This window comes from Equus przewalskii, chromosome 9 (assembly GCF_037783145.1).
Source record: "Equus przewalskii isolate Varuska chromosome 9, EquPr2, whole genome shotgun sequence".
Lineage (NCBI taxonomy): Eukaryota > Metazoa > Chordata > Mammalia > Perissodactyla > Equidae > Equus > Equus przewalskii.
Genome location: NC_091839.1, coordinates 48154412 through 48175185, shown reverse-complemented (window position 1 = coordinate 48175185; position 20774 = coordinate 48154412). Strand labels below are relative to the sequence as shown.

Genomic DNA, 20774 nt, shown 5'->3' with positions numbered 1-20774 from the left:
AAGATGGGCATGGATGTTAGCTCAGGGCCAGCCTTCCTCAGCAAAAAGCAGAGGATTGGCAGTAGTTAGCTCAGGGCTAATCTTCCTCAAAAAAAATAAAATAAAAATAAATAAAAGCAAGTTGTTCTACCACCATGCACTTAAGACTTAGAGATGCACTAAAGATGTGTGAGAAAACAAGTTTGGCAACTCCTTGAATCTCTGCTTTTCCTGATTTACTTAATCAAAGGTACTTGCCAGTCAACAGGTTGAAATTACAACGCGTCCACTGGTCAGTGTCTATGTTATAAGAATCTATATGCCGCACAAGGATCCGGTCGTTATTGTAGTCCAGGTCATTGCCTCCAAGAACATAAAGCTTCCTGTGGACAGCAGCCATGGAATGGTAGACCCGTCTCTGCAGCATGGGACTGCGGCTTATCCACTTATTCTGAAAAAAAAGAAATTCAGGTGAATCCTGTTAATAGAAGAACACTGGCAGAAAACATCAGTGCCTCATTAGTAGAGGGGACCCTAACATTTGTCAATCACATTCTATTTGAATGTTGTTTATATGCTTTGAAAGGTATGGGCCTCTTACCTGAGGACAAGTGCAGAAGAACCCACATATTCCAACTCTTGCAATTTACATAAGGCATTTCCTCATGTTTGGGTTGTATTTTATAGGGGATTTTGCACTTGTAAGGGGATCATATGAGGATATAGAAATCTTTGTGATGGATATCTCACCCAATTCAGAGAACTTACTCATGCAAATTTCTTAAGGATGAAAGTGCATGGCTATGTATACTGTGCACAGTGGTGTCATTAAGAAAACAGGCTCTGGATCCACAATGCCTGAGGTATAACCTGTGTGTGACCTTGAGCAATTTGCTTAACCTTTCTGTGCCTGTTTCCTCACCTGTAAAATGGAGATAATAATATCTACCTGACAAACCTGTTGGGAAGATTAAATTAGCTAATATACATAAAGCATTTAGAACAGTGCTTGACACCTAATAAATGTTCACTTTAATAAAATTATTGTGACAATAATCACTGGCTGCCCAAGGCCCCTGTGTAAGCTAGGGTGATGCTGATTTTGCTGCTCTTTCCCAAATTAACCTCTGAGCTCAAGATTTGATTTAGCAACAAACTCCCTCACTGCCACTGTCTCAGCTTCCTTTAATATACTCATGATCATGTCTTCCGCCAAACTGGGAACAGTTATTTCTAGGCACACTTTTGTTTTGGTAGAAGGCCAAATTTTATATGATAATTTTAGGGAATAGTGAAACTTCTAATATTTGGTTCTAGGTTGATCTCAATAAGGAGAGAGGTATGTTCAACCCCTCTTAAATAAGGCTCCTATTTAAATGATAATGTAAAATTAGATGAAAAGCAAATATGACTTTAATTTTAAATCTTAACTAAGTAATGAACAGGTAAGTAAACCTAACCATTTCCGTTCTACGTAAACACTAACATACAGGAAGATCTCAGACTCCTTTTTGCCAAGACAAATTTGGATTTCAACCAGAAAAATCATATGATGTTTTGAATACACAGAATTTCACCAGTTCACAAAGCTGTAAAGGAAGAAGAAAAAAAATATTTTGTATAAATATTGGTCCATTCACTACAGGCATATCTACTACCTCATTTCTAATTTCTCTTTTTTTAAAGACACACTTTTTATAAAAGTAGTTTATACAGTTTGAAAGGCTTGCATTTATCTGCTCCCTCTTTTTAAACAGGTCATAATAAGCATCTCTTTCCAATTAGTCTTCTTTAATAAAACAGTCAAACCTTTCTTTCAGATATTCTACTAAGAAATATCTTTAATACATTACACATGAGTGGATTTAACTCAAAACTCTGATGATGCTTTCCTTAGGTGCTTTCTATGAGGCAAGCCATTACAGTATTAGGAATCAATGTTTGCATTAGCAGTCTGGTCCCTTGTCACAGGACTATGGACGCCATCTGGTTTGTAAAGCCTTCCTGCATCCCCTGATTATATCTTTAGCTTCCTTCACTGCCATGCCTGCCAGGTGAGCCGCCAACCGCTGCAAAGGCAAAGAAACAGAGAGGCCTAGTGGGGTCATTCCTAATAAGCTAGCGTGTGAATACTAATCAGTGGTGGGGAAGCAGAGGTCACCCCAGCCTGCCTGTTGGCAGGTAGCAATGTGCTCTGTGGCAGATGGCAGGCATTATCGACTCTCCACAAAGGCCTAGAAGAGAAATAAGCACCAGGGCTGAATGATAGAGTTATTGAGATTCTGAGCAAGATGCAAGCAGATGTGATGTTTGCCAGTACCCACCGTAAACAATATGCCAGCAGAATTTTTAAAAAGAGCATGTGTGTACAAACATGAAACAGAACTCATTTGAGAAATGTTAACACCTTCTTCCTCTTTAACCACGTGTGCACCGAACTCAAGCCACTGCAATTAATGATCCCTCTTGAGACATCTGGCCCATGGACATGAAGTCTCCAAAATCTACAGCTTCTAATGACACCAGGAAACACACTTGCAAAGAGAGAAATACCTTTGTTAAATTCAGAATCAACTAATTGCTAAAATAAAAAGATACCAAATAGACTGAGGTCACTCTGGACATACATTTGGGGACCAATACTGACCCAGACTGCCAAAGGCAAGCTCTTGTTTCATGTTCCATTATCTTCAGTTGATGAATATTAAACCCCAAAATCAAATCATTTTGGAATATTGTCATCATCATGAAAAATATTTACATTACCAAAATCACAGAAATGGCAAAATTCAGCAAACATTTGCCAAGGTCACAGATATTTTGGTAGAAGGAAAAAATAAAAATGGCTCTTTTGGGGGGAAAAAAGTCATTAGTGTGCATGAGAAGTGGACAGAAGAAGGGACAGGCACCACCAAAATGCTTCCAGTTCAGGCCCAAGCTGTAGATGAAAAACAAACTCTTCCGATATTTCTACTTCAGACTTGTCCTAGGCACTGCTGTAGCACACTTTAGCTATACGGAGTTAAATAAAAGTTATTGTTTTATTTGACAATAGTGAAACCATAAGCCTGTTCCCCTCCTAGAATGACACGCTTTCTAAAAGGACAGAGCAACAGGACAATCAAAATCCTTTCTTTGGATGCATCTGAATATGGATAGCCACTTGAGATAACGGAAATAAAGGGCATTTAACTGATCAACGTATTTTCCCATATTTTACATTATGCAAAACTCTGAAAGAGTTAAGCATTGTGTATAGCAAAAAACTAAAGGAGCTGAAATTTTGTGTGAAAAAAAGGCAACCAAAGAGCACTTTATCCAGATGCTTCCTTTTCTCTATATAAGTTTAAGATGCATGTGTGTGTAGAGACCTGGCATTGCAACTACTAATTACTGTGGAAATCTTTTAAAATTCATTTTAATTAAGGTAATGAGCTTTTCTTATATGATTCTTACCTGGTTAGGTTCATATACCATTAGTCTGTTCTGATATTGTGCCGTGTTAGTTACTCCACCTGTAATGGATTAACACGTGTTAGAGCTTTCATGAATAAGAAACAGGATATTCCAAGATAAGAATGAGATACAATTAAAGGAAAATTAGCTACTGCTGAGGATCTGTTTGTATACCCTTGTGGTGAACCCAGGACATAATTAAGAAGCTTATTGTTGAAGCAGTTTCATTTTCAAGAAACATTTCAGAAGCAATCCAGTTGAGAGCAAGCAACAAGTGTGCTGAGATTATCAAGAGCCCTCCAATTCTGGCAAGCTGTTCTGCATGGCCAGAATGAGGGGCAAAGTATGGACAGGGAGTGGGAGCGGACAAAGCATACACAGACAAGTCTCTACACAATTTATACCAGGGATATAGTTATATGGAAATTTCTTGTCCTTAGCTAAGTTGGCAATTTTACAGCTCTAACCTTCTGCACACTAACACAGTGATAGCTTGATATCTCTTTGGAAGGAACCATATCTAAGAAAAGACATTAATTCTCAAAACGGATCTAGAGCCAGTGCTGTCCAACAGAATATAGTGAGAGCCACAAATGCAAGTCACATATGCAACTTTAAATTTTCCAGTAGCCACGTTAAAAAGCAAAAAGAAATGGTAAAATATTAAACAATGTAAATTTTATTTAACTCAATAGAGGCAAAATATTATCAGTTCAACATGAAATTAATATAAAAAATGACTGAGATATTTTATATTCTTTTCTTCACAGTATATCTTCAAAATTCAGTGTGCATTTGACACAGCATATCTCAATCCAGATTAGCCACATTGCAAATGCTCAATAAGCCACATATGGCTCATGGCCACCATACTGGGCAGCACAAATCTGGAGTACCAGCAGTACAGCTGCTATTGTCCTCAACTTTTTTGAAGCCTCTTGACAACTGCTTAGATCCAAAAGACTCGAGACCTTCTGCTTAATCAAGAACCACTAAAAAACCATCACACTTCTAGCTAAGTTTCTCCTACTTGTCCTCATACTTCTTTCCATGTTTGTGGTATACACTGAGCCCTGTAAAACCCAAAAATTACTGATTCTACTTTAATTTTTACCATCAAATGGAAGAAGTAAGAAACAACACATAAAACAGCACAGTGGGAAAATAACACTAGGAGATATTAAATGTTAGGTAATAAAATAACAAGAATATGAGAAAAAAAAATCCCCAAAAACCAATCTTTAGAAATATTGCCTCATATATAGTTCTAGATACTGGTCTAAAATGAGTAACATTCTTATTTCAGTATCACAAAGAAGCAGCTAATTTTGCATTAAGGATCTAAAATTGAGCCAGACTAAAAAAGTTTCTTATTAAAATTTTTTGCATTTAAAAAATGTGTACTGTTACAATACTGACCAAGACAGCCTTAACATTCCCCTCAGCTTAACTAAACTTTAGACAGGCTTCTTCCTGTGTCTAGGCCCCTGAACTCCCTTTTCTTGGAGCATTTATTTTAGAAGACTTGTACAGTCTTTCTCTGCCTCTCTGAGATGTAAATCATTTATGAAGACCTGGAAGCCATACTACTGAAATGTAATCGTCAAGGAAAATAATGCCCCTCTCACCCATTTCCTATGAGCTATGAACGGCAGGAGCCTAACTTTGATGGGTGCCAGTCAACAAACACAAATGGCCCAATCACAGAGAAAAACATTTACAAACTTAGGGATAAATGAATGTGCTCAACCCATCACATTGATCAACCCTCCTCCAAAAGTCCTTCAGTACTTTTCCACTAGCTCACTCCAAGAGTTAAAAACCCTCCTCCCTCAGGGCTGGCCCCCTGGCCAAGCGGTTAAGTTCGAGTGCTCCCCTTCGGTGGCCAAGGGTTTCGCAGGTTCAGATCCTGGAGGCAGAAATGGCACCGCTCATCAAGCCATGCTGAGGCGGCATCCCACATGCCACAACTAGAAGGACCCACAACTAAAAAAAATACACAACTATGTACTGGGAGGCTTTGGGGAGAAAAAGGAAAAATAAAGTCTTTAAAAAAAAAAACCCTCCTCCCTTTTGTTTCTCAGAGGAGTTGATTTCAGACTGTATTGTGGCCCCTCTCCCCCAGTGTAATAGTCTTGAATAAAATCTTCCTTGTCTGTTTAACTTTGTCCAGTATAATTTTTGCTTTGACAGTACAAATATTTTGACTAGATCACCACCATCTACTCTATGGCCAGGAGTCAAGTCAACTAGCATCCAGGGGATTCTCAAATGAGCTGGAATAATCAATCAATATTAATGGATGCATAAAGGGGAGGGGACCTGTTCAGGCTAATCATTGCTCTCTCATTCAACCCCAGTAAGGAGATAATATCTTTCAAGTAATTGACCATGGCTATTATTAACTGGAGGGCTTTTTTTTTTTTTAATTCTCTCTGAAGCTTGCAACCACTTTTAAAATCAATGAAAGCTTTGTCTGCAGAGGAAATCACAAAGAATAGAGAGAAATGAGCTTCCTGCCCTCAGAGAAAGTCTTCTCTGCATTTTTCATTGAATGTCTTTTTTAAAATGAAATCAAAGGAAAAGAAACACACTTAAGAAAGCTGAGGCTGAAATGCCTACATAGAGTCAAAACGTGTCAAAATAAATACAGAGGTGTGTTTGCTCTTTCCTCCCAACCTTCATTTTCTTAGCTGATTAAAAATTGAATGTCCAATAATTCTTTCTCAGCATAACTACACAAGAAAAATCAAATCTATCGAGACCTCACAAGTCTTCAGGGTTAAAATGATTGCCAAGTGCTTTTGATCTGGGCCATAACCATCAGATTAATGTCCAGCTCGCCTATAATCATTTCTCCAAATGAGAGGGAACAGAGGGTAAGCTCTCACTCATTATTTCAAAACTTTGATGGTTTCTCTACTTGTTTTAGAAATATGGGACAGAATTAATATCCACTGCAGTAAACTATCTGTTTATGACACTATTTGAAAATATTTACACTACTATATGTATCAGACTCTGTCCATCATACATTAAATGTACAACCATTGGATTAGAATGTAGCTATTACATCTTCTCACCCAAGCAGGGCACCCAATTTATCTTCATGCTCTTCAGAATTATTATTTCCTGTCTTCCGCAGATGCATTTATAATCGTTTTTTTCTTAATCTGCACTCAGTAATTAGATTCCTACCCTCACATACAAATTTTCACTCACATGACAATGTTTAGAAATGAGATACTGGGTTACTAGTTGGGAGTAAAAATAAAAGTCCTGGTTAGTTATTTGGTTGATTACTTCTAGCGTGTGAAACCACAGGAGGTGCCTAAAAAACCTCGTGCTGTAACTTTTGCCAAGTCAGGATTACAAGGGAAAACCTGAGAAATTGGTTCTATTGCTTTTCTCCTTTGAAATAATTTACAAATAAGCATATAAATAAAAAACCATTTCTTCTCAGTACAAAAGATAAATTTTTTAAAAAGCATCCAACTTTGCAGCCCCCATTTCTTCAGCAGCGTTCTTCCTTTGCAGTGCTTTATCATTACATTCCCTTCACATAACACTCTTCACTTTTAGATTAATCTGCTGAAATGAGATGCTAAGGATTTGCATACAGATTTGACTATACAAAAATAGATATGGAATTAATAACAGTCTCTATATGTTTTAATTTCTCCTAGACTGGAGTACCCTTGCCTGCAGCAGTATTCCTGGCTTTGAAAGTCATCAAGCTGATTTGTCTGCTCTGGGTTATGATGCCACATGCTGCTATACTGTCCCCTGCAATCAAAGCACTTGCAAAGATAGATTCCATGCCTTCCTCTATCGAGGATATTTTATAGATTGGCAGTTTTGATCTCCCTCCCCCACCCCAGGGGGGATAATCTGCATCTTAACAGCTTTCCATAGATACATCTGTCATTAAGTATGCCATCTCGTATCTGCATCCATTTTTAAAGCCAAGTTTTCCCTAACTTTGAAGTGCCACAAAGTTAAGACTTTTCAGCCAAAATTGAAAATGAACAACCTTGTCTTATACTTTTGAACTGTGACTTAAAGATATACTGGAGGTTCCCCCAAAGTCAAGTAAGTCTTTAAAAACTGCCAGAAGGAATGAAAATTTACCACCACGCTACCAGCAGTGAGAAATGCTTTCTATCATCCAGACAAGAGTAAAGCATTTTTCTTAAGCTTCCCTGTTCAGCTCCCCACAAAATGTTGTGACAAATGGATGAATGCATACCAGAGAAAGAATGACAAGTGACTGCCAAACAGGCAACTTTTGTCTCCACAACTGAGAATTCACCAACTCCCAAACTCATTGTGTTCAAAAGCAACAACTGGTCAATGCTGATAGTGTCTATAAAGTTGTGTGTTTAGAAAAACAGCCCTCAATATACGTTGGTCAGGGTAAGTCAAGTCTGGTGACTCTGCTAATTTTTTTTCAAAGACAGAAATGCCTCTGTAGATAAACAGAGTCCTGCACTAAACTCTTCAGTAGAAACCTGTGGTACCCAATGCAGCACCAGTATCCTTACTGGGACAGAGCAGGATGCAAAGAACTGACTGAGTCCATGCTCTTCCGGAAGACATTTCAGGCTGGGATTCTGCCAGCCAAGTCAGGATTGTGGAAAACCATCTCAAGTTCTCTGCGACCCCCTTGGAGGCCTGCAGTGCCCAGCTTCACACTATTCTACGGGGAGCGTTTTGGGACAGCCTGTAGCATCAACCCCACACAGGCTCCTTGATGACTATCATTGCGGGAGCCATTAACACAGCTAAGCTCAGCTTCCTCATGCAAAATGGAGATGATGACATCTCTCTCATAGGTTTTAGATGAACTGGCGTGCATGGTGTAGAGGCAATCCATAAAGGGAAGTTTCTCCAATACTGTAGTGGTTTGTTTATGGAAATATCTTATGATTTCCATAAAAGGTACAAATGAGTACATATGGGATATTAAAAAAAATAACTACGTATGGAATATGGAATTAATAAATGAATGAATTTTGTAGTCTGAAATGCATTTCTTTCTTTTTTTTTTTTGAGGAAGATTAGCCCTGAGCTAACTGCTGCCAATCCTCCTCTTTTCCCTGAGGAACACCAGCCCTGAGCTAACATCCATGCCCATCTTCCTCTACTTTATATGTGGGACGCCTACCACAGCACGGCTTGCCAAGCAGTGGCATGTCCACACCTGGGTTCCAAACCGGTGAACCCCGGGCCGCCGAAGCGGAACATGCGAACTTAACTGCTGCGCCACCGGGCCAGCCCCCTGAAATGCATTTCTTATAATTCTTTTTTCTAATAACCAGAATTACTGGCTGCTTCATAAGGGTATCAAAGGCTTTTTCCTTCTTTAATAGTTTAAGCCTCTCCTCCGTAAACTTGCTCCAATTCTCAAAAGATTAAAACTCTACACTTGCAGTCTAATTATCAAAAGAATGACCTGGCATTAAGTGTGTCTTCATATACATCATTTTTTATAGCGCCAAACTCGTTATTAGTCCTTGATAAAAGGGACACCATGGGAATGCTTATAATAAATGCAAAAATAAACGTTTTTATTAACTATTTATATAAGACATTAGGCTGTCTATATTTTTGGAGTGTTTATAATGCTACATAAACAATTAAAGAATCTTTCTACTAAATTAGTTATCTTGAATTGAAGCATACTTAATCCATGCATTAAATTAAAACTAGTATCCATATTATTTCTGTCACACTTGAGAAAGCCACACAAATGGATGGGTAATTAATATCCTCAAAATCTGCAAAGAACGTCTCAAATTTACAAAATATCTATAAAGAAAGGGTTGATGCACTTGAAAACACAAATTATATTTATGTCACCTAGAGTAAACAAATATCAACTTGTGACCGAAAAATATGTAAAGTCTGCACTACGTGTTATTTTAAATAGGTGAAATGATAAACAAGGGCAAAATCTACCACAATGCAGGTGTCAGCTGCCCTTCAGAATCTCAATAAAATTCGCTCTAACTCCCCTCCTTAGAAAGCTGAAATCCCACCTCCACAGATTTCTGCATGTTCCTAGCAGGGTCAAGCTCTCAAGGTCACCTTTCCCTGTCTCTAGTCTCCTGGTTTTGCTGCATTCTTGCTGGATCTTTTATCTCCCTCGGCCATCAACCAAATTCTTCAGCCCTGCCCCATTTACAGGATGTTGCTTTAACCTTCTCTCCTCTTGGGAATAAAGACAATGACCTATTTCCCATATTCTTAGGTAGAGCAATTCAGCTCACTCTTTATTCCACCTTCTTTTTCTAGATTCATCTTGACAGACACAAATGGATCATCTAAACAAAGACTGTTTTCTCCATGAGAGGAATTCTGGAGTCAAAGGGGTGGATTTTTTTCATTTTAACTACTTCAACTACCAATGTTAAGGGACATTACACTACTATATTGTAATATGTAATCTTTTCAGAAAACAATGTTCTAATCTAAGTCAATGTATTTTACAGTAGCTCCATATTATCACTAAGTTTCTTTTTACATGTTAACTTTATATTACCATTTATGTTTTACAAACTGAACTAGAGAACCACCAAAAGGAAGACAGTAGGTGGCTCAGCTCTGTGCCCTGAGAAAGATGGCCAGTTAAACAATTAAAGATAATCAAATGATTGTTGATCCTAAACAAGTCCCTGGATAGGATGATTCTTCTGCCTATCGTTTACTTTCAGTCACGTCATTTGGAAGTGCTTTTTGCAATGGGAGCATCTGTTTTTGAGGCCTCTGTTGTAGTGATAAACCACTGGTTTGTGTGGATTCGTGGGAAAAGCATGGTTTTCAAAAACCAGAGACACAGAGATCAAATTCCAACTTTGTCAAACACTAGCTGTATGATCTAGGAAAATCACTGAACCTCTTTAAGCTTCATTTCCTAGGCAGTAATGTGAGGGGTAAGTGCTACTTCTTCAGAATAAAGGGAAATCAGTTCGGGATGAAAGCTTTGTTAATGATTTTGGAGAACACAGGTGATCTGATTGCTTTCTCTAAAGCATTCAGAACTTTTAAAAGCATCGTAGAATGGTTCCTTTCTGTTTGGCTTCCATCTCAGTCCAGTACTGTAGTGGCTTTGTCTTAATCTCCGTCAGATGGGGAGTAATAAACACTGAGGCAGAAGAGAAAAAAAGAGGAGAAAAGTAACTGCTAGGAGCAGCTCGTTGCTAGAAATCTAAAGCAACAAAGATTTCATTCTTAGTGGACATTCCAGTTCACTAGGAACTTGTAAGTGGACATGCCAAGTTAGTAAGCTCCAGACCTCTACCCGGCAGGTGGCTTCATCACGTGGTTGCTGCCTCCAGGGGCAACGAACAGACACTCTCTATGTACTCACTCCAGCATCGCACTCGTTCTCCCTCAAGCAAACCTTAAGCCCTTGACACTCCCCTAACTGGGATCCCAGCATGATGAATTCCTTCCAATAGGATCCTTTGGGCTATTCCCAGCCTAAAAACCTTCCGTCACGAGTGAATCCAAGGATCTGCCCTCTCCAGTTCTCTGCTGAGCAACACCAAAAAATAGGACAGAAATTTGCAAACCGGGCTCCCACAATACTGTGGTTTCCAACCTTAGTATGGGCTCCGACACAATTTTTTTTAACATGCCGGTTTCCTCTGTTTTCTCTCGGGGCTTTTTCCAAGGCCACTCACCTCAGACCCTCTACCTAGTCCTGACACTGCACAGCCTCGACAGACAACCCTGTCTCTCCCTTGACTCCATTGACAAGGAACCTCCTCAGGTTCCTGCCTCTCACCTGTGAGCTCGCCCAGGTCCACATCCAGCATTGGCTCCTGCCCTCCGGGCTTGGAAGCTGAGGAGTCTCTCCTTCTTCCATCCAAGACTGAACCCCTTCCCAACTCCCTTCTGCCTGTTTGGGACCCTGTGTCTGTTGTCAATAAGGTATCCCCCCGACTTATCACCATTCCTGGTACCTAAGAGGTGCGCTCAGCATTTACCAACCAGAGGATGCCCCCTTTCCCTTCACCTTCAATATCACTCTCTCCTTTCCCTTATCTATAAATTTGCTTAATGCACTCGCACCCTTAAACCAAAAGTTCTCTCCTCTGAGCCTGCATTTCCTCCTGTAGCTACTCTCTTTTCTCTCAGCCATACTTCCTTCTTTTTCTTTCCTTCCTACCCTCGTTTTTTCTTCTTAAAGCCAAAATGCTATTTATTAATTTATAATGAAAAAAATGGCTGTCCCATGGACTGAGGACATGTGTACCTGGAAAGAGCACACTCTTTCCCTGCAGGCAGGAGCAGAATAATTGGAGAGTTCTCTGGTAAGCTCAGATTCAGGGAGTGAAGTTTACATGACATCCCACTTCTTCCAATAGCCTCTACCTGCATTTTCACTTCCTCACTTTCCCTTCCCACCTTCACCCACTGCATTCTAGCCTCCACCTTCTTCCACTGCCCTGAAACTGCTTTCACTGCCATTACCAAGTAGTTCCGGATTGAAAAATACAGAGGGAATATACGGCCCTTGGTGTCACTGTAGTATTGGACATCTCTCACCACGCCCTGCTGCTTTGGTCTTGGTTCCTGTAACACTCCTCCTCCTCTGACCTTGCCTCCCACATCCTCAGGCTCCTCCCCTAGTTCCCCCTCCTCCTCCTCCTCCACACCCTCATTAGTGTTTCCCAACCTTCTGCCTTTGGTCCCTTTCGGAACCATCTCTCGCCCATCTGTTTCCTCACATTCTCCACCGCCTCCTCATCAGATTGCACCTGATTTGCAGAGAGAACCTCCTCACTTCCTTCCTCCGAGTCTGGGGGGAGGAGGTGAGGAAAGAGAAGTCACAGCCAGTGAAGGACTGGCAAGACAGCAGCAGGAGGGTGTAGAGAAGTCTTGGGGAGCTGAGTGTATACAAATACAAAGCCCTTCCCTCCACTGGCCTCCTCCCACTGGGCTCAGCTGCTCAGGTACAGGCACAGACAGAGTGGACTGTTGGGTGTGTCCAACATTGTGTGCTTGCCAGAGGGCAAGAGAATTACTGAAATGATTGGACCATGAAGCCCAAGCATGAAGACAGGGAGGGGGTAATGGGTAAGTAGGAAGTAGCCAACAGACCTGAGGCCAAGTTGGCGGAAGGTGCTACAAACTTTGGTGAAACTTCTCATGTCCCTGCACTAATTACCCCCTGCTTTGTACTCCTTCTGTGCCTTGGAAAGATTTCCATCATCACAATATCATAAGCTATACTATAATTATCTGTTAAAAGACTGTTCCCTCTACTGTACTGTGAGCCCCAGCACAGGACTCATGTCTTACTCTACCTTGTCGCGTTAGCACAAGCCCCGAACAAGACTTAACGAAGTTAGGAAGCTTGCTCAGCACCTCCTCGTTGGTAAGAAGTCGAGCAAGTTTCACATGACTGCGTGATCATAGTCTGTAAATCTCAGTGCACCATAATCCAGCCTCCGCCATGCCCTCTGTGAGTTCCCAATACTTTGTATATAATATTTTAGATGCAAGTAAAATAATATTTGTGCAGATAGAGTAAAGCTAAAGCTATGGCATTTTAAAAATGTTAATGAGATTTTTACATTGTTCTAATTTTAATGAATACTAGAACAGCCAAAGTCCTTTTAGTAGGTTTGAATAAATTAAAGTTATTTAAAATGGGGCAATGCAAGCTTCAACTAAATGTAATCAAGATGAAAATAAATATATCTTCTAGGGGGTTAAAGAAGCTTTAATAAATGTTCTTTCATTAATGAAATATTGGAAAAACTCTTTGATTGTCAGCTCCTAGAGGGCAGGAAGTATGTTTGCCGAATTAATCTTACTTATCTCTAAGTCAGCACTAGACTTCATAAGGACATAGCATTCACCAGGAGAATCAAGAAAGCGCTAAATACCGCTTTTGAGTAAAGGCAGTAGCATTTGTCTTGTTTTTATAGTTTTAAAGCACTAATTTTGTAGTTAGCTTCCCATTATCTTGCTGCCATTGACAAAAGTGAAAAGGTAAGTTGTTCTGCAAGATGAGCTCAGGATTAACTTTAACCCACGAAAAAGGATCTTTTTAGTAGTCCAGAAACAACATCTTACAATGGAGAGCACACCTTTTAAAGCCCAACTGCAGGATACTGAATGCTTATTTTACTTCAGTATTGTGAATTTCAAGGAGAAATGATGTGGAGCGTTTATGAATTGAGCGACTATGTCAAATGCTACAGGAGCCTGTAAACTTTGACTCTCTCTAACATCTTAAATTAAATGCTAATGGGCATTTCCATGCAGCCTGATTTTCTGAATTCATCTCTGCTTGTCCCACTTTACAAACCATGGACAGGTTTCAGAGCGTCCTGACTCCAAAATGGACAGAGAAAGGGGAGGGTGCACGGGGAGGGAGGGAGCACACTGGAAATGTTAAGTCTCTAAAGAAACATTCATTTTGTGTTCTATGGAAGGGAAATAAGTCCCTAAAACCCACATTTTATAATCCTTACTAACTCCACCTCAGGCAAAGCTGCCAAAACGGCAAAAGGATGCCAATGACCCAATGCCCCACCAATTAAGTTGGAAATACTGAATTAGTTGGTAAAGGATAAGAAATAGCCTCAAACACTTTCAAATCAGGGTAACACTTCTAAATCAGTGATAGTCAGGTGAAATATACCTGTCTTTTTTTTTAAGGGGCCCATTAGCAAATCTAGTCACCCCTCCCTATCCATGGTTAGATTCACAATTGATTTATTATAAGATGGGCCTGAGGAAAGAGGCAGAGGACTGAAGGATTAGAAATGTCACTGGTGATTTCCTCTTCTTTCCAATTAAAGGTATTGTACTGTACACAGGGAAGTGAGTTTTTCATCTCAAGTACACAGTAGGGAGAAACAAACCTGAGAAAATTGAGATTGTTTTCATTAAGTATGGTTAACACAGGCAGCATGTATTAGTGCAAAAGAAGAACAAAGAAAATGTATTTCCTTTCACAGTAGGGGAAAACAAAGTGACATAGCAATAAGATCTGTAATAAGTTGATACATTTAATAAAATGGAAAAGGAAATATACAGACCCGCACTGAAAGAGAAGTCAGCTTGATACCAGGATGATAGATTCAGTCAGTCTAAGATAGGCTTCTGTGCTTTCTTAAGGCCTCACTAAAGAAGGTATTAAGTAGTCATATCTTTAAGATTATGTAAGGGAAACTCCAGCATATTTCAAAAGGCTACTTTTATAGCCAAAAAATAGGAAATATTTATCAAAATATTTATGAGAAATTCAAACAAAATTTAGAAAAAGCAATGCAAAATTTCAGAATGCAGTACATTAACAATATATGAAAACTAAATGAGTCAATGGAAGGAATGTAAATTAGGAGAAAATACAAATTACATTGATTTCATAAATCCATCATTGTTTTGTTATCCAAGTGCAGATCTGTCCACTTTATTGGCAAAGACTTATTTGTAGCCAAGTCTGAAGTTTATCCAGCAAAGCTAACAGGATATAGTCCTAGTGGTTATTTTTTTTAACTATTGAAATATATACTTAAAGGGAATAAGTCACCAGATAAATGAGGCTCTTGTTTACATATATATCTATATATGCTAACATATACACTCACATCTATTGTGTATTTGGTATATAGGACCAGTAATTATAGGGTCCACCTCATTTATCCTCTTCCTTTGTCCTAATCTTAACTTTATTCACTAATGCTCAAGCACTTAAACCCTGACATGAGCTAGGTTTCTTCAATGAAAATCAAGAAATTGCCAATAACTGATCCACCCAGAGAAGCCGAGACGGTGGCTGTCTCCCTTGTTATTGAGAACAGCAAAAGGAAAAAATGGGCAGAGTCCAAACAAATTTAGTTTAAATGCAAGGGAAAATTTTGTCAGAGCAGATGTTAAACAGCTAACAAGATAAACAAGACTGTTGAGGGAAGCTGAGAAGCCTTCACAGGTGTACTTAAAAGTGATTGTTTCTTCTAAGTACAAACATCTCAAAGCTGCTTGTAGTATTTAAGTTATTTGACTTTCCTCTTTGTCCTTGACATAGAAATTCAACAAGTTCCATCTGGGTTACAAAATGAATATCCTCCAACTAAGAGAAGATGCAACTTTTCTTCCCTGATAGGCAAACCTTTCCAAGGAGAACATTTTAGGTCTTTTCAATAGGATTGGAAACACAGGTTGATAATGTTAGTTGACTGAATATAGCCCTCACAGACTCTTCCTGTTCAAGTGAAAAGGCAGTCATGAGGGGTTTGAAGGAGTACGCGGTGGTGGATGAAAGAAGACTGGCAAGGAGTGGATTACTGCTGAAGCTGGGTTTTGGGGATGTGGGTTTCATTACAATAGCTTCACTGCTTTTTCCATAATCAAAAGGCTTTTAAAAAAAAACAAAAGGAAAAAAATAATCTAACATAATTGGTGCCCCCAAATAATCAGGAAGAACACAAGAGTAAATAGGAATGAATGATCAGGATGGCATGCATAACTGCAATTCAGAGATAACACAAAAACATTATTTTAACCAATAACTTAAATTCCTTCCCTCAGTGCCCAGCATGGCTCTTACCTTGATCTATGCCCATTGCTATACCCATCAAAATGGAGTTACGGGGATTTTATTTCACCTGCCCTGTCTTTGATGGAAGCCTCCTAGTCAGGCAGCCCAGGGTGAAAGAAAAAGCCTAGGACCTGGATAAACCACAAGGTGTGCAACACCATCCACGAATATCAAAAGCTGACAATCTCAACAATAGAAAGTCTGGTAGAAAAAGAGATGTGACGGGCCATTAATTTCCATCTTGAATTTTTACTCCACTAATCACTCAGAAAGTCACAGAAAGGTCAATTACTTCCCATTACATTGCTCTCTATAGAGTACGCGCTCAATACATGAATGTTAATTAGCTAAAATGGCATCCTTGGCTCATTCACTCAATTACACATGGCCACACTACCAAAGCTTGACTTTTAAATTTATGCCACAATGAAAGTGTTTTTCCATAAATCCAACGTATGAGGCATGTTCTACCTGATATCCAAAGAAGACCATCCGCCACATAGCCAGCGTGACATGAAAGGGATCGGTCAAAGGACTGCACAAAAGTCCATTTGTTCTTCTTGGGGCAATATTGCTCAACGGTAGGCAGAACCTGGCGCAGTTCATTTCTGCCCCCTACTGCATAGAGGTATTCATCCATGGCACCCAGCACGAAATGCTCCCGGCAGTTTTTCATGGGTGCTATCTCTGCCCAGGAATTACTGCGGGGGTCATAGCGACAGGCAGTCCTCACGGCACATGTCCGGCCACTGGCGTGCTCCACTTCCCCTCCTGCTACAAACAGGAAATCCCCCATGACTGCCACACAATGGTGGCTCCTTCCCACGGGCATGGGAGCCAGCTCACTCCAGTTGGCAATGGCAGCTATGAGAGCATTCTCCTGATCAACAGGATTGAAGTACCGAAGTTCCTTGACTTTACAGACCTCACGCTTTTTCCCACCAATGATATACAGAGTGTCTGACTGGAACCGTGGTTTGGTCCTGCGAGTCTGCCACACGGGCTGTGCATAGATGCTCTGGTGGTATTCCAGGGCCTCATTGACAAGAGCTGTTGCGGTCTCACTTGCCTGGACAAGGGGGTGGGACAGGGCAACTGTATGGAGAGTATCCACGTCCATCAGGCCAAAGCGGATATACTGCAGGAGTTCATCCATGTACTGGTAATGGCAGTTGTGTTCCAACCACCTCACGGCTAGCTGAAACAGAGGGAGGCGAGATGAGAATACAAAGGTAAGAAAGAGAGCCAAAGCCACAGCATAGAGGCAGGTTACTGTGTATTATTTCAGACACATAATACAATTTTTTTATTACAAACTGTGTAATACTGGAATATTTTGATATGCAGTTGAGGATTTTTTTTCTGTAACAGCAGAGACACAAACGAACTCAAGACACTGTTGTAGGACTTAGCAACAATGTTAAGCAACACTGACGGAGACTTAAGGTATTACTTAGAGTGAATAATAACATTCACTTTTCAAAGAACGAGAATGCTGTTGTGAAACAGCCTGTTCCCTTATGCTTCATACATAAGAGGTCTGATACACCCCACCACCAGGAAATGTCAACAGTGAGTGGTGTCATCACAACTCAAGCAATATATGTCAACCCATGAGTCAAGGTGCTGTATCAATACAAGTAATGCAAGAAAATCTGTGATCATCTGAGACCACAGGGTGTACTTGAGAGAAAATCAATATGACACTAGTAGAATGATTTAGAAAGAAAAAAGATTTTTTTTTCCTGCCCCTTTGGTAGGTATATCAGTCAGGAAGCAAGAGAAGAACAAGAAAGACTGCAAACCTATCAATTTTATTTTATTTTTTTCTCAGTTAGGTTTCATCTTGAAGACAGTTGTTTGCACCTGTAAGATATTGGCAATTTGTTAGAACCATTTCACAAAAACAGGATGCAGAGGTGATTATCTTTCTATTGTGGACACAATAGCAGAAAGTGCTCCTAACCTTTGTGATTAAGTCTAGATCTCTTTCAAGAAGAAGAAGAAGAATAACTTTTGGCTATAGACAGGTGCATTAGGTAACAAATAACAAAATTGCACAATAATTTAGAAAATAGCATCGACAAAGAAACAATTCACGTTATGGAGCCCCAAAAGTAATTTAATTAATGTGACAATAGTCAAGTTCAGCAAACTTTCCCACACACCGGCATAAAGAAGTATATCTAACATCTCCAGTCAACATATTTGCTATGCATTATTCTTAGCAGTACTTATATTAAATGAGATCTCCTAGACAATATAAATGTGGATCTGAAGGTATTATATGAAAAGGTAAAGTAATGAATTAGAATACTGAATAATTGTGTTTTGTTGTACTTGCTTTCTGACCAATGGAACTGGGCTTCTGGGCTTCCTTTTCCAGCTGATGCATATCATGAGAAAAACCACCTACAGGGGGAGGGAGAAGGCGGCGCAGTGCTCTCGGACCCTTACCCTGGGCAAACACGAGCTGAGTTTTCATCCTGGTGAAAAGGATTACTGAGCTCTCTGAGGCACCAGATGATTTCAGACTTTCAGAGTTTCTGTATCCTTTTGACAAAGGGTTCCCAAAGGCAAGGCATATTTTGGACTTGACTTTTTAGGTTTCTGGATGACAAGAATGTAGGAAGTGAATTGCATCTTAGTGAATTACATAGTGAAGAGAAATGAAAAAAGAACATCCCTGGGTGCCAGGCAACCTACCAATGCCAAGAGGGCAGACACCATGGTGGGCAATGAGGGATACTCCCTAGCTGTTTTTCTAGAAACTGGCAATTTTAATGTAAATAAGATACCAACCTGATGGAAAAAATTTATCCGGGTATGGTAACATCAGCAATAATCAAAGATATTGCAGAAGAAAAACGTCACTTATCAATCACCAGGTTTCTGCCACAAGTGGAGAGAGTTGCCACAGGCAACATCCTGGTTTTTCTCCACCCTAATTTTAGAAGTTTCAAGGGATGGGGTTCCAATTATTTCCCTGGGGAGATTATGCAACAGCTTAATAAATAACTTTCCATTCTTTGCCCACAGAGCTTTCAAAAGTTCTCAGGGATAAATAAAGTCATCCCACTCAAGGTCATTTCTCATGCACCAGATAAAGTTTTCTCAAAGTTAACCTTTGATATTGCTCCTAATTTAATCGAGTAATTCCAGCTGATACTGCTTTGCTCTGTAACAAATTCCTCAGTGTCCTTACATCCTAATGTTTCTGCATCTTTCTTATAGATACTACAGGAAACAGCACTCAAGAAACATAAATACACAGCCACTTTTTATAGCATAGTGCTGCCCATTTAATAATTTTTCTCTTTCCTCATAAATCAGTTCTTCCTATGCCATAATCAATCTTCTAACCCATCTCTTAACACTCTCCGACTTACGTTTATCTTTCTAGCAAACAGTGTCACTACTGCATGAGAGGTACACAAGCCACAACTAGGCTCTGTCTTTAAGAAAACCTCTATAACGAACTCAACTGGCAGTGAAACAGTGACCACTGTGACCTATCACTGATCAATTTCTGGCTTTCTGTCTACTATCAGCCCTATGTCACGTGTATCATGATGCTTTCCATGTTCACTTTCCCCAAATACTATGTATTACAGAATACTTTGTGCCCACACATTTAGTTTGCATTTTCAGGGATAATTTTTTTCTTATTTCTTGCCAATATTTCTAACTTTTCACAAATTTCATATAATTTTCACACCTTTATCTAAATATTTTCAGACTACACAAGTCATTCATACTTGTTGACTTTATCTTTTCTCCAGATCAAAGGTAAATACAATTTACAATTAACTATTCTGCCACCAACTTCAAACCAATCTCACCTGGATATAGTGCTATTTATAGATTTAAATCCACTGCTTCTCAGACCTAACACACACATGAATTCCCTCGGGTTTCTGGTAAAAATGCAGATTCTGATTCAATAGACGGGGGGAGGAGGATTGGGAGTCTGCATTTCTAACAGTCTCCCAGGTGGTGCATATGCTGCTGGTCCATGGACCACACACTTGAGTAGGAAGGTTTTAGATAGATTCCCATTTGCGAAACAGCAAATTGCTGCCTCATTAAAGTAAATTAAATGTGTTGTTTCAAACTTAAGAAGGTTTAAATTAAATGAAGTCTAGGTAGGATGCCTTAGTAAAGACACAGGATATTTGTAGATTAATATTATGGGTAAGACAGCATATTGTGAGACCTTGGTTCTATAAATCAACAGCTGATTCTGATAGCATACAGTGAGTTGTATAAACAGTCTGTGCACTTTTGCAATAATAATAAATAAATGTAAAAGCGTTACTGTACTCTGTTTTCAGTTTTGTGAAAACATCAAAGAGACAAACCACTAAAACCATGGATAGCTCTTGTTTATCCAAATAATGAAAGAAATGGCAATGAAAATTCAAAATCACTTCTACACTGTGAAGCCTGCCAAGGCACTATTCACTGCTGTGCTGAATTAAAGGCAAGGTGGTAGAGGGGATCCTAGAACAGGGGCGTTAGAGACTGCAGTAGGCAGAAGGCTAATTCATAATTGGGACATCACGGAACCCAAAGGCCACAGTTAGCTTAGTAGTATATTTTGGCGCCCATGTTTGAAAATGGTTATTCTGGCTACTGGTGGCTTTCAATGACACCACACTGAGAAAGCATAACTCATAGAAGGCTGAAATCCTATTTTATCTTACTTATTCTTGCATACTGACATCCCCATCACCCTAAACTCTAGCATATTTTAATTGGGAGGAAAATGGAG

The 20774-nt window shown here is 39.6% G+C and overlaps 1 protein-coding gene across 11 annotated transcripts in view; it reads right to left on the bottom strand.

The window, feature by feature from the left end:
* The window catches only part of KLHL32 (kelch like family member 32), a 196570-nt gene that overhangs the window by 14607 nt on the left and 161189 nt on the right, over window positions 1–20774 (bottom strand). For 3 of the 11 annotated variants that reach the window (XM_008515945.2, XM_070556709.1, XM_008515954.2), the window contains 3 exons: window positions 16472–17198; window positions 3436–3494; window positions 238–430 (listed from right to left, as the gene is read on the bottom strand). In XM_008515945.2, coding sequence (XP_008514167.1) covers window positions 238–430; window positions 3436–3494; window positions 16472–17198 — 979 coding nt within the window. Of the gene's footprint in view, window positions 1–237; window positions 431–1469; window positions 1569–3435; window positions 3497–12234; window positions 12363–16471; window positions 17199–20774 lie in introns of those variants that run through there. The other 8 variants (XM_070556710.1, XM_070556711.1, XM_070556712.1 and 5 more) reach the window with 5 other exon arrangements.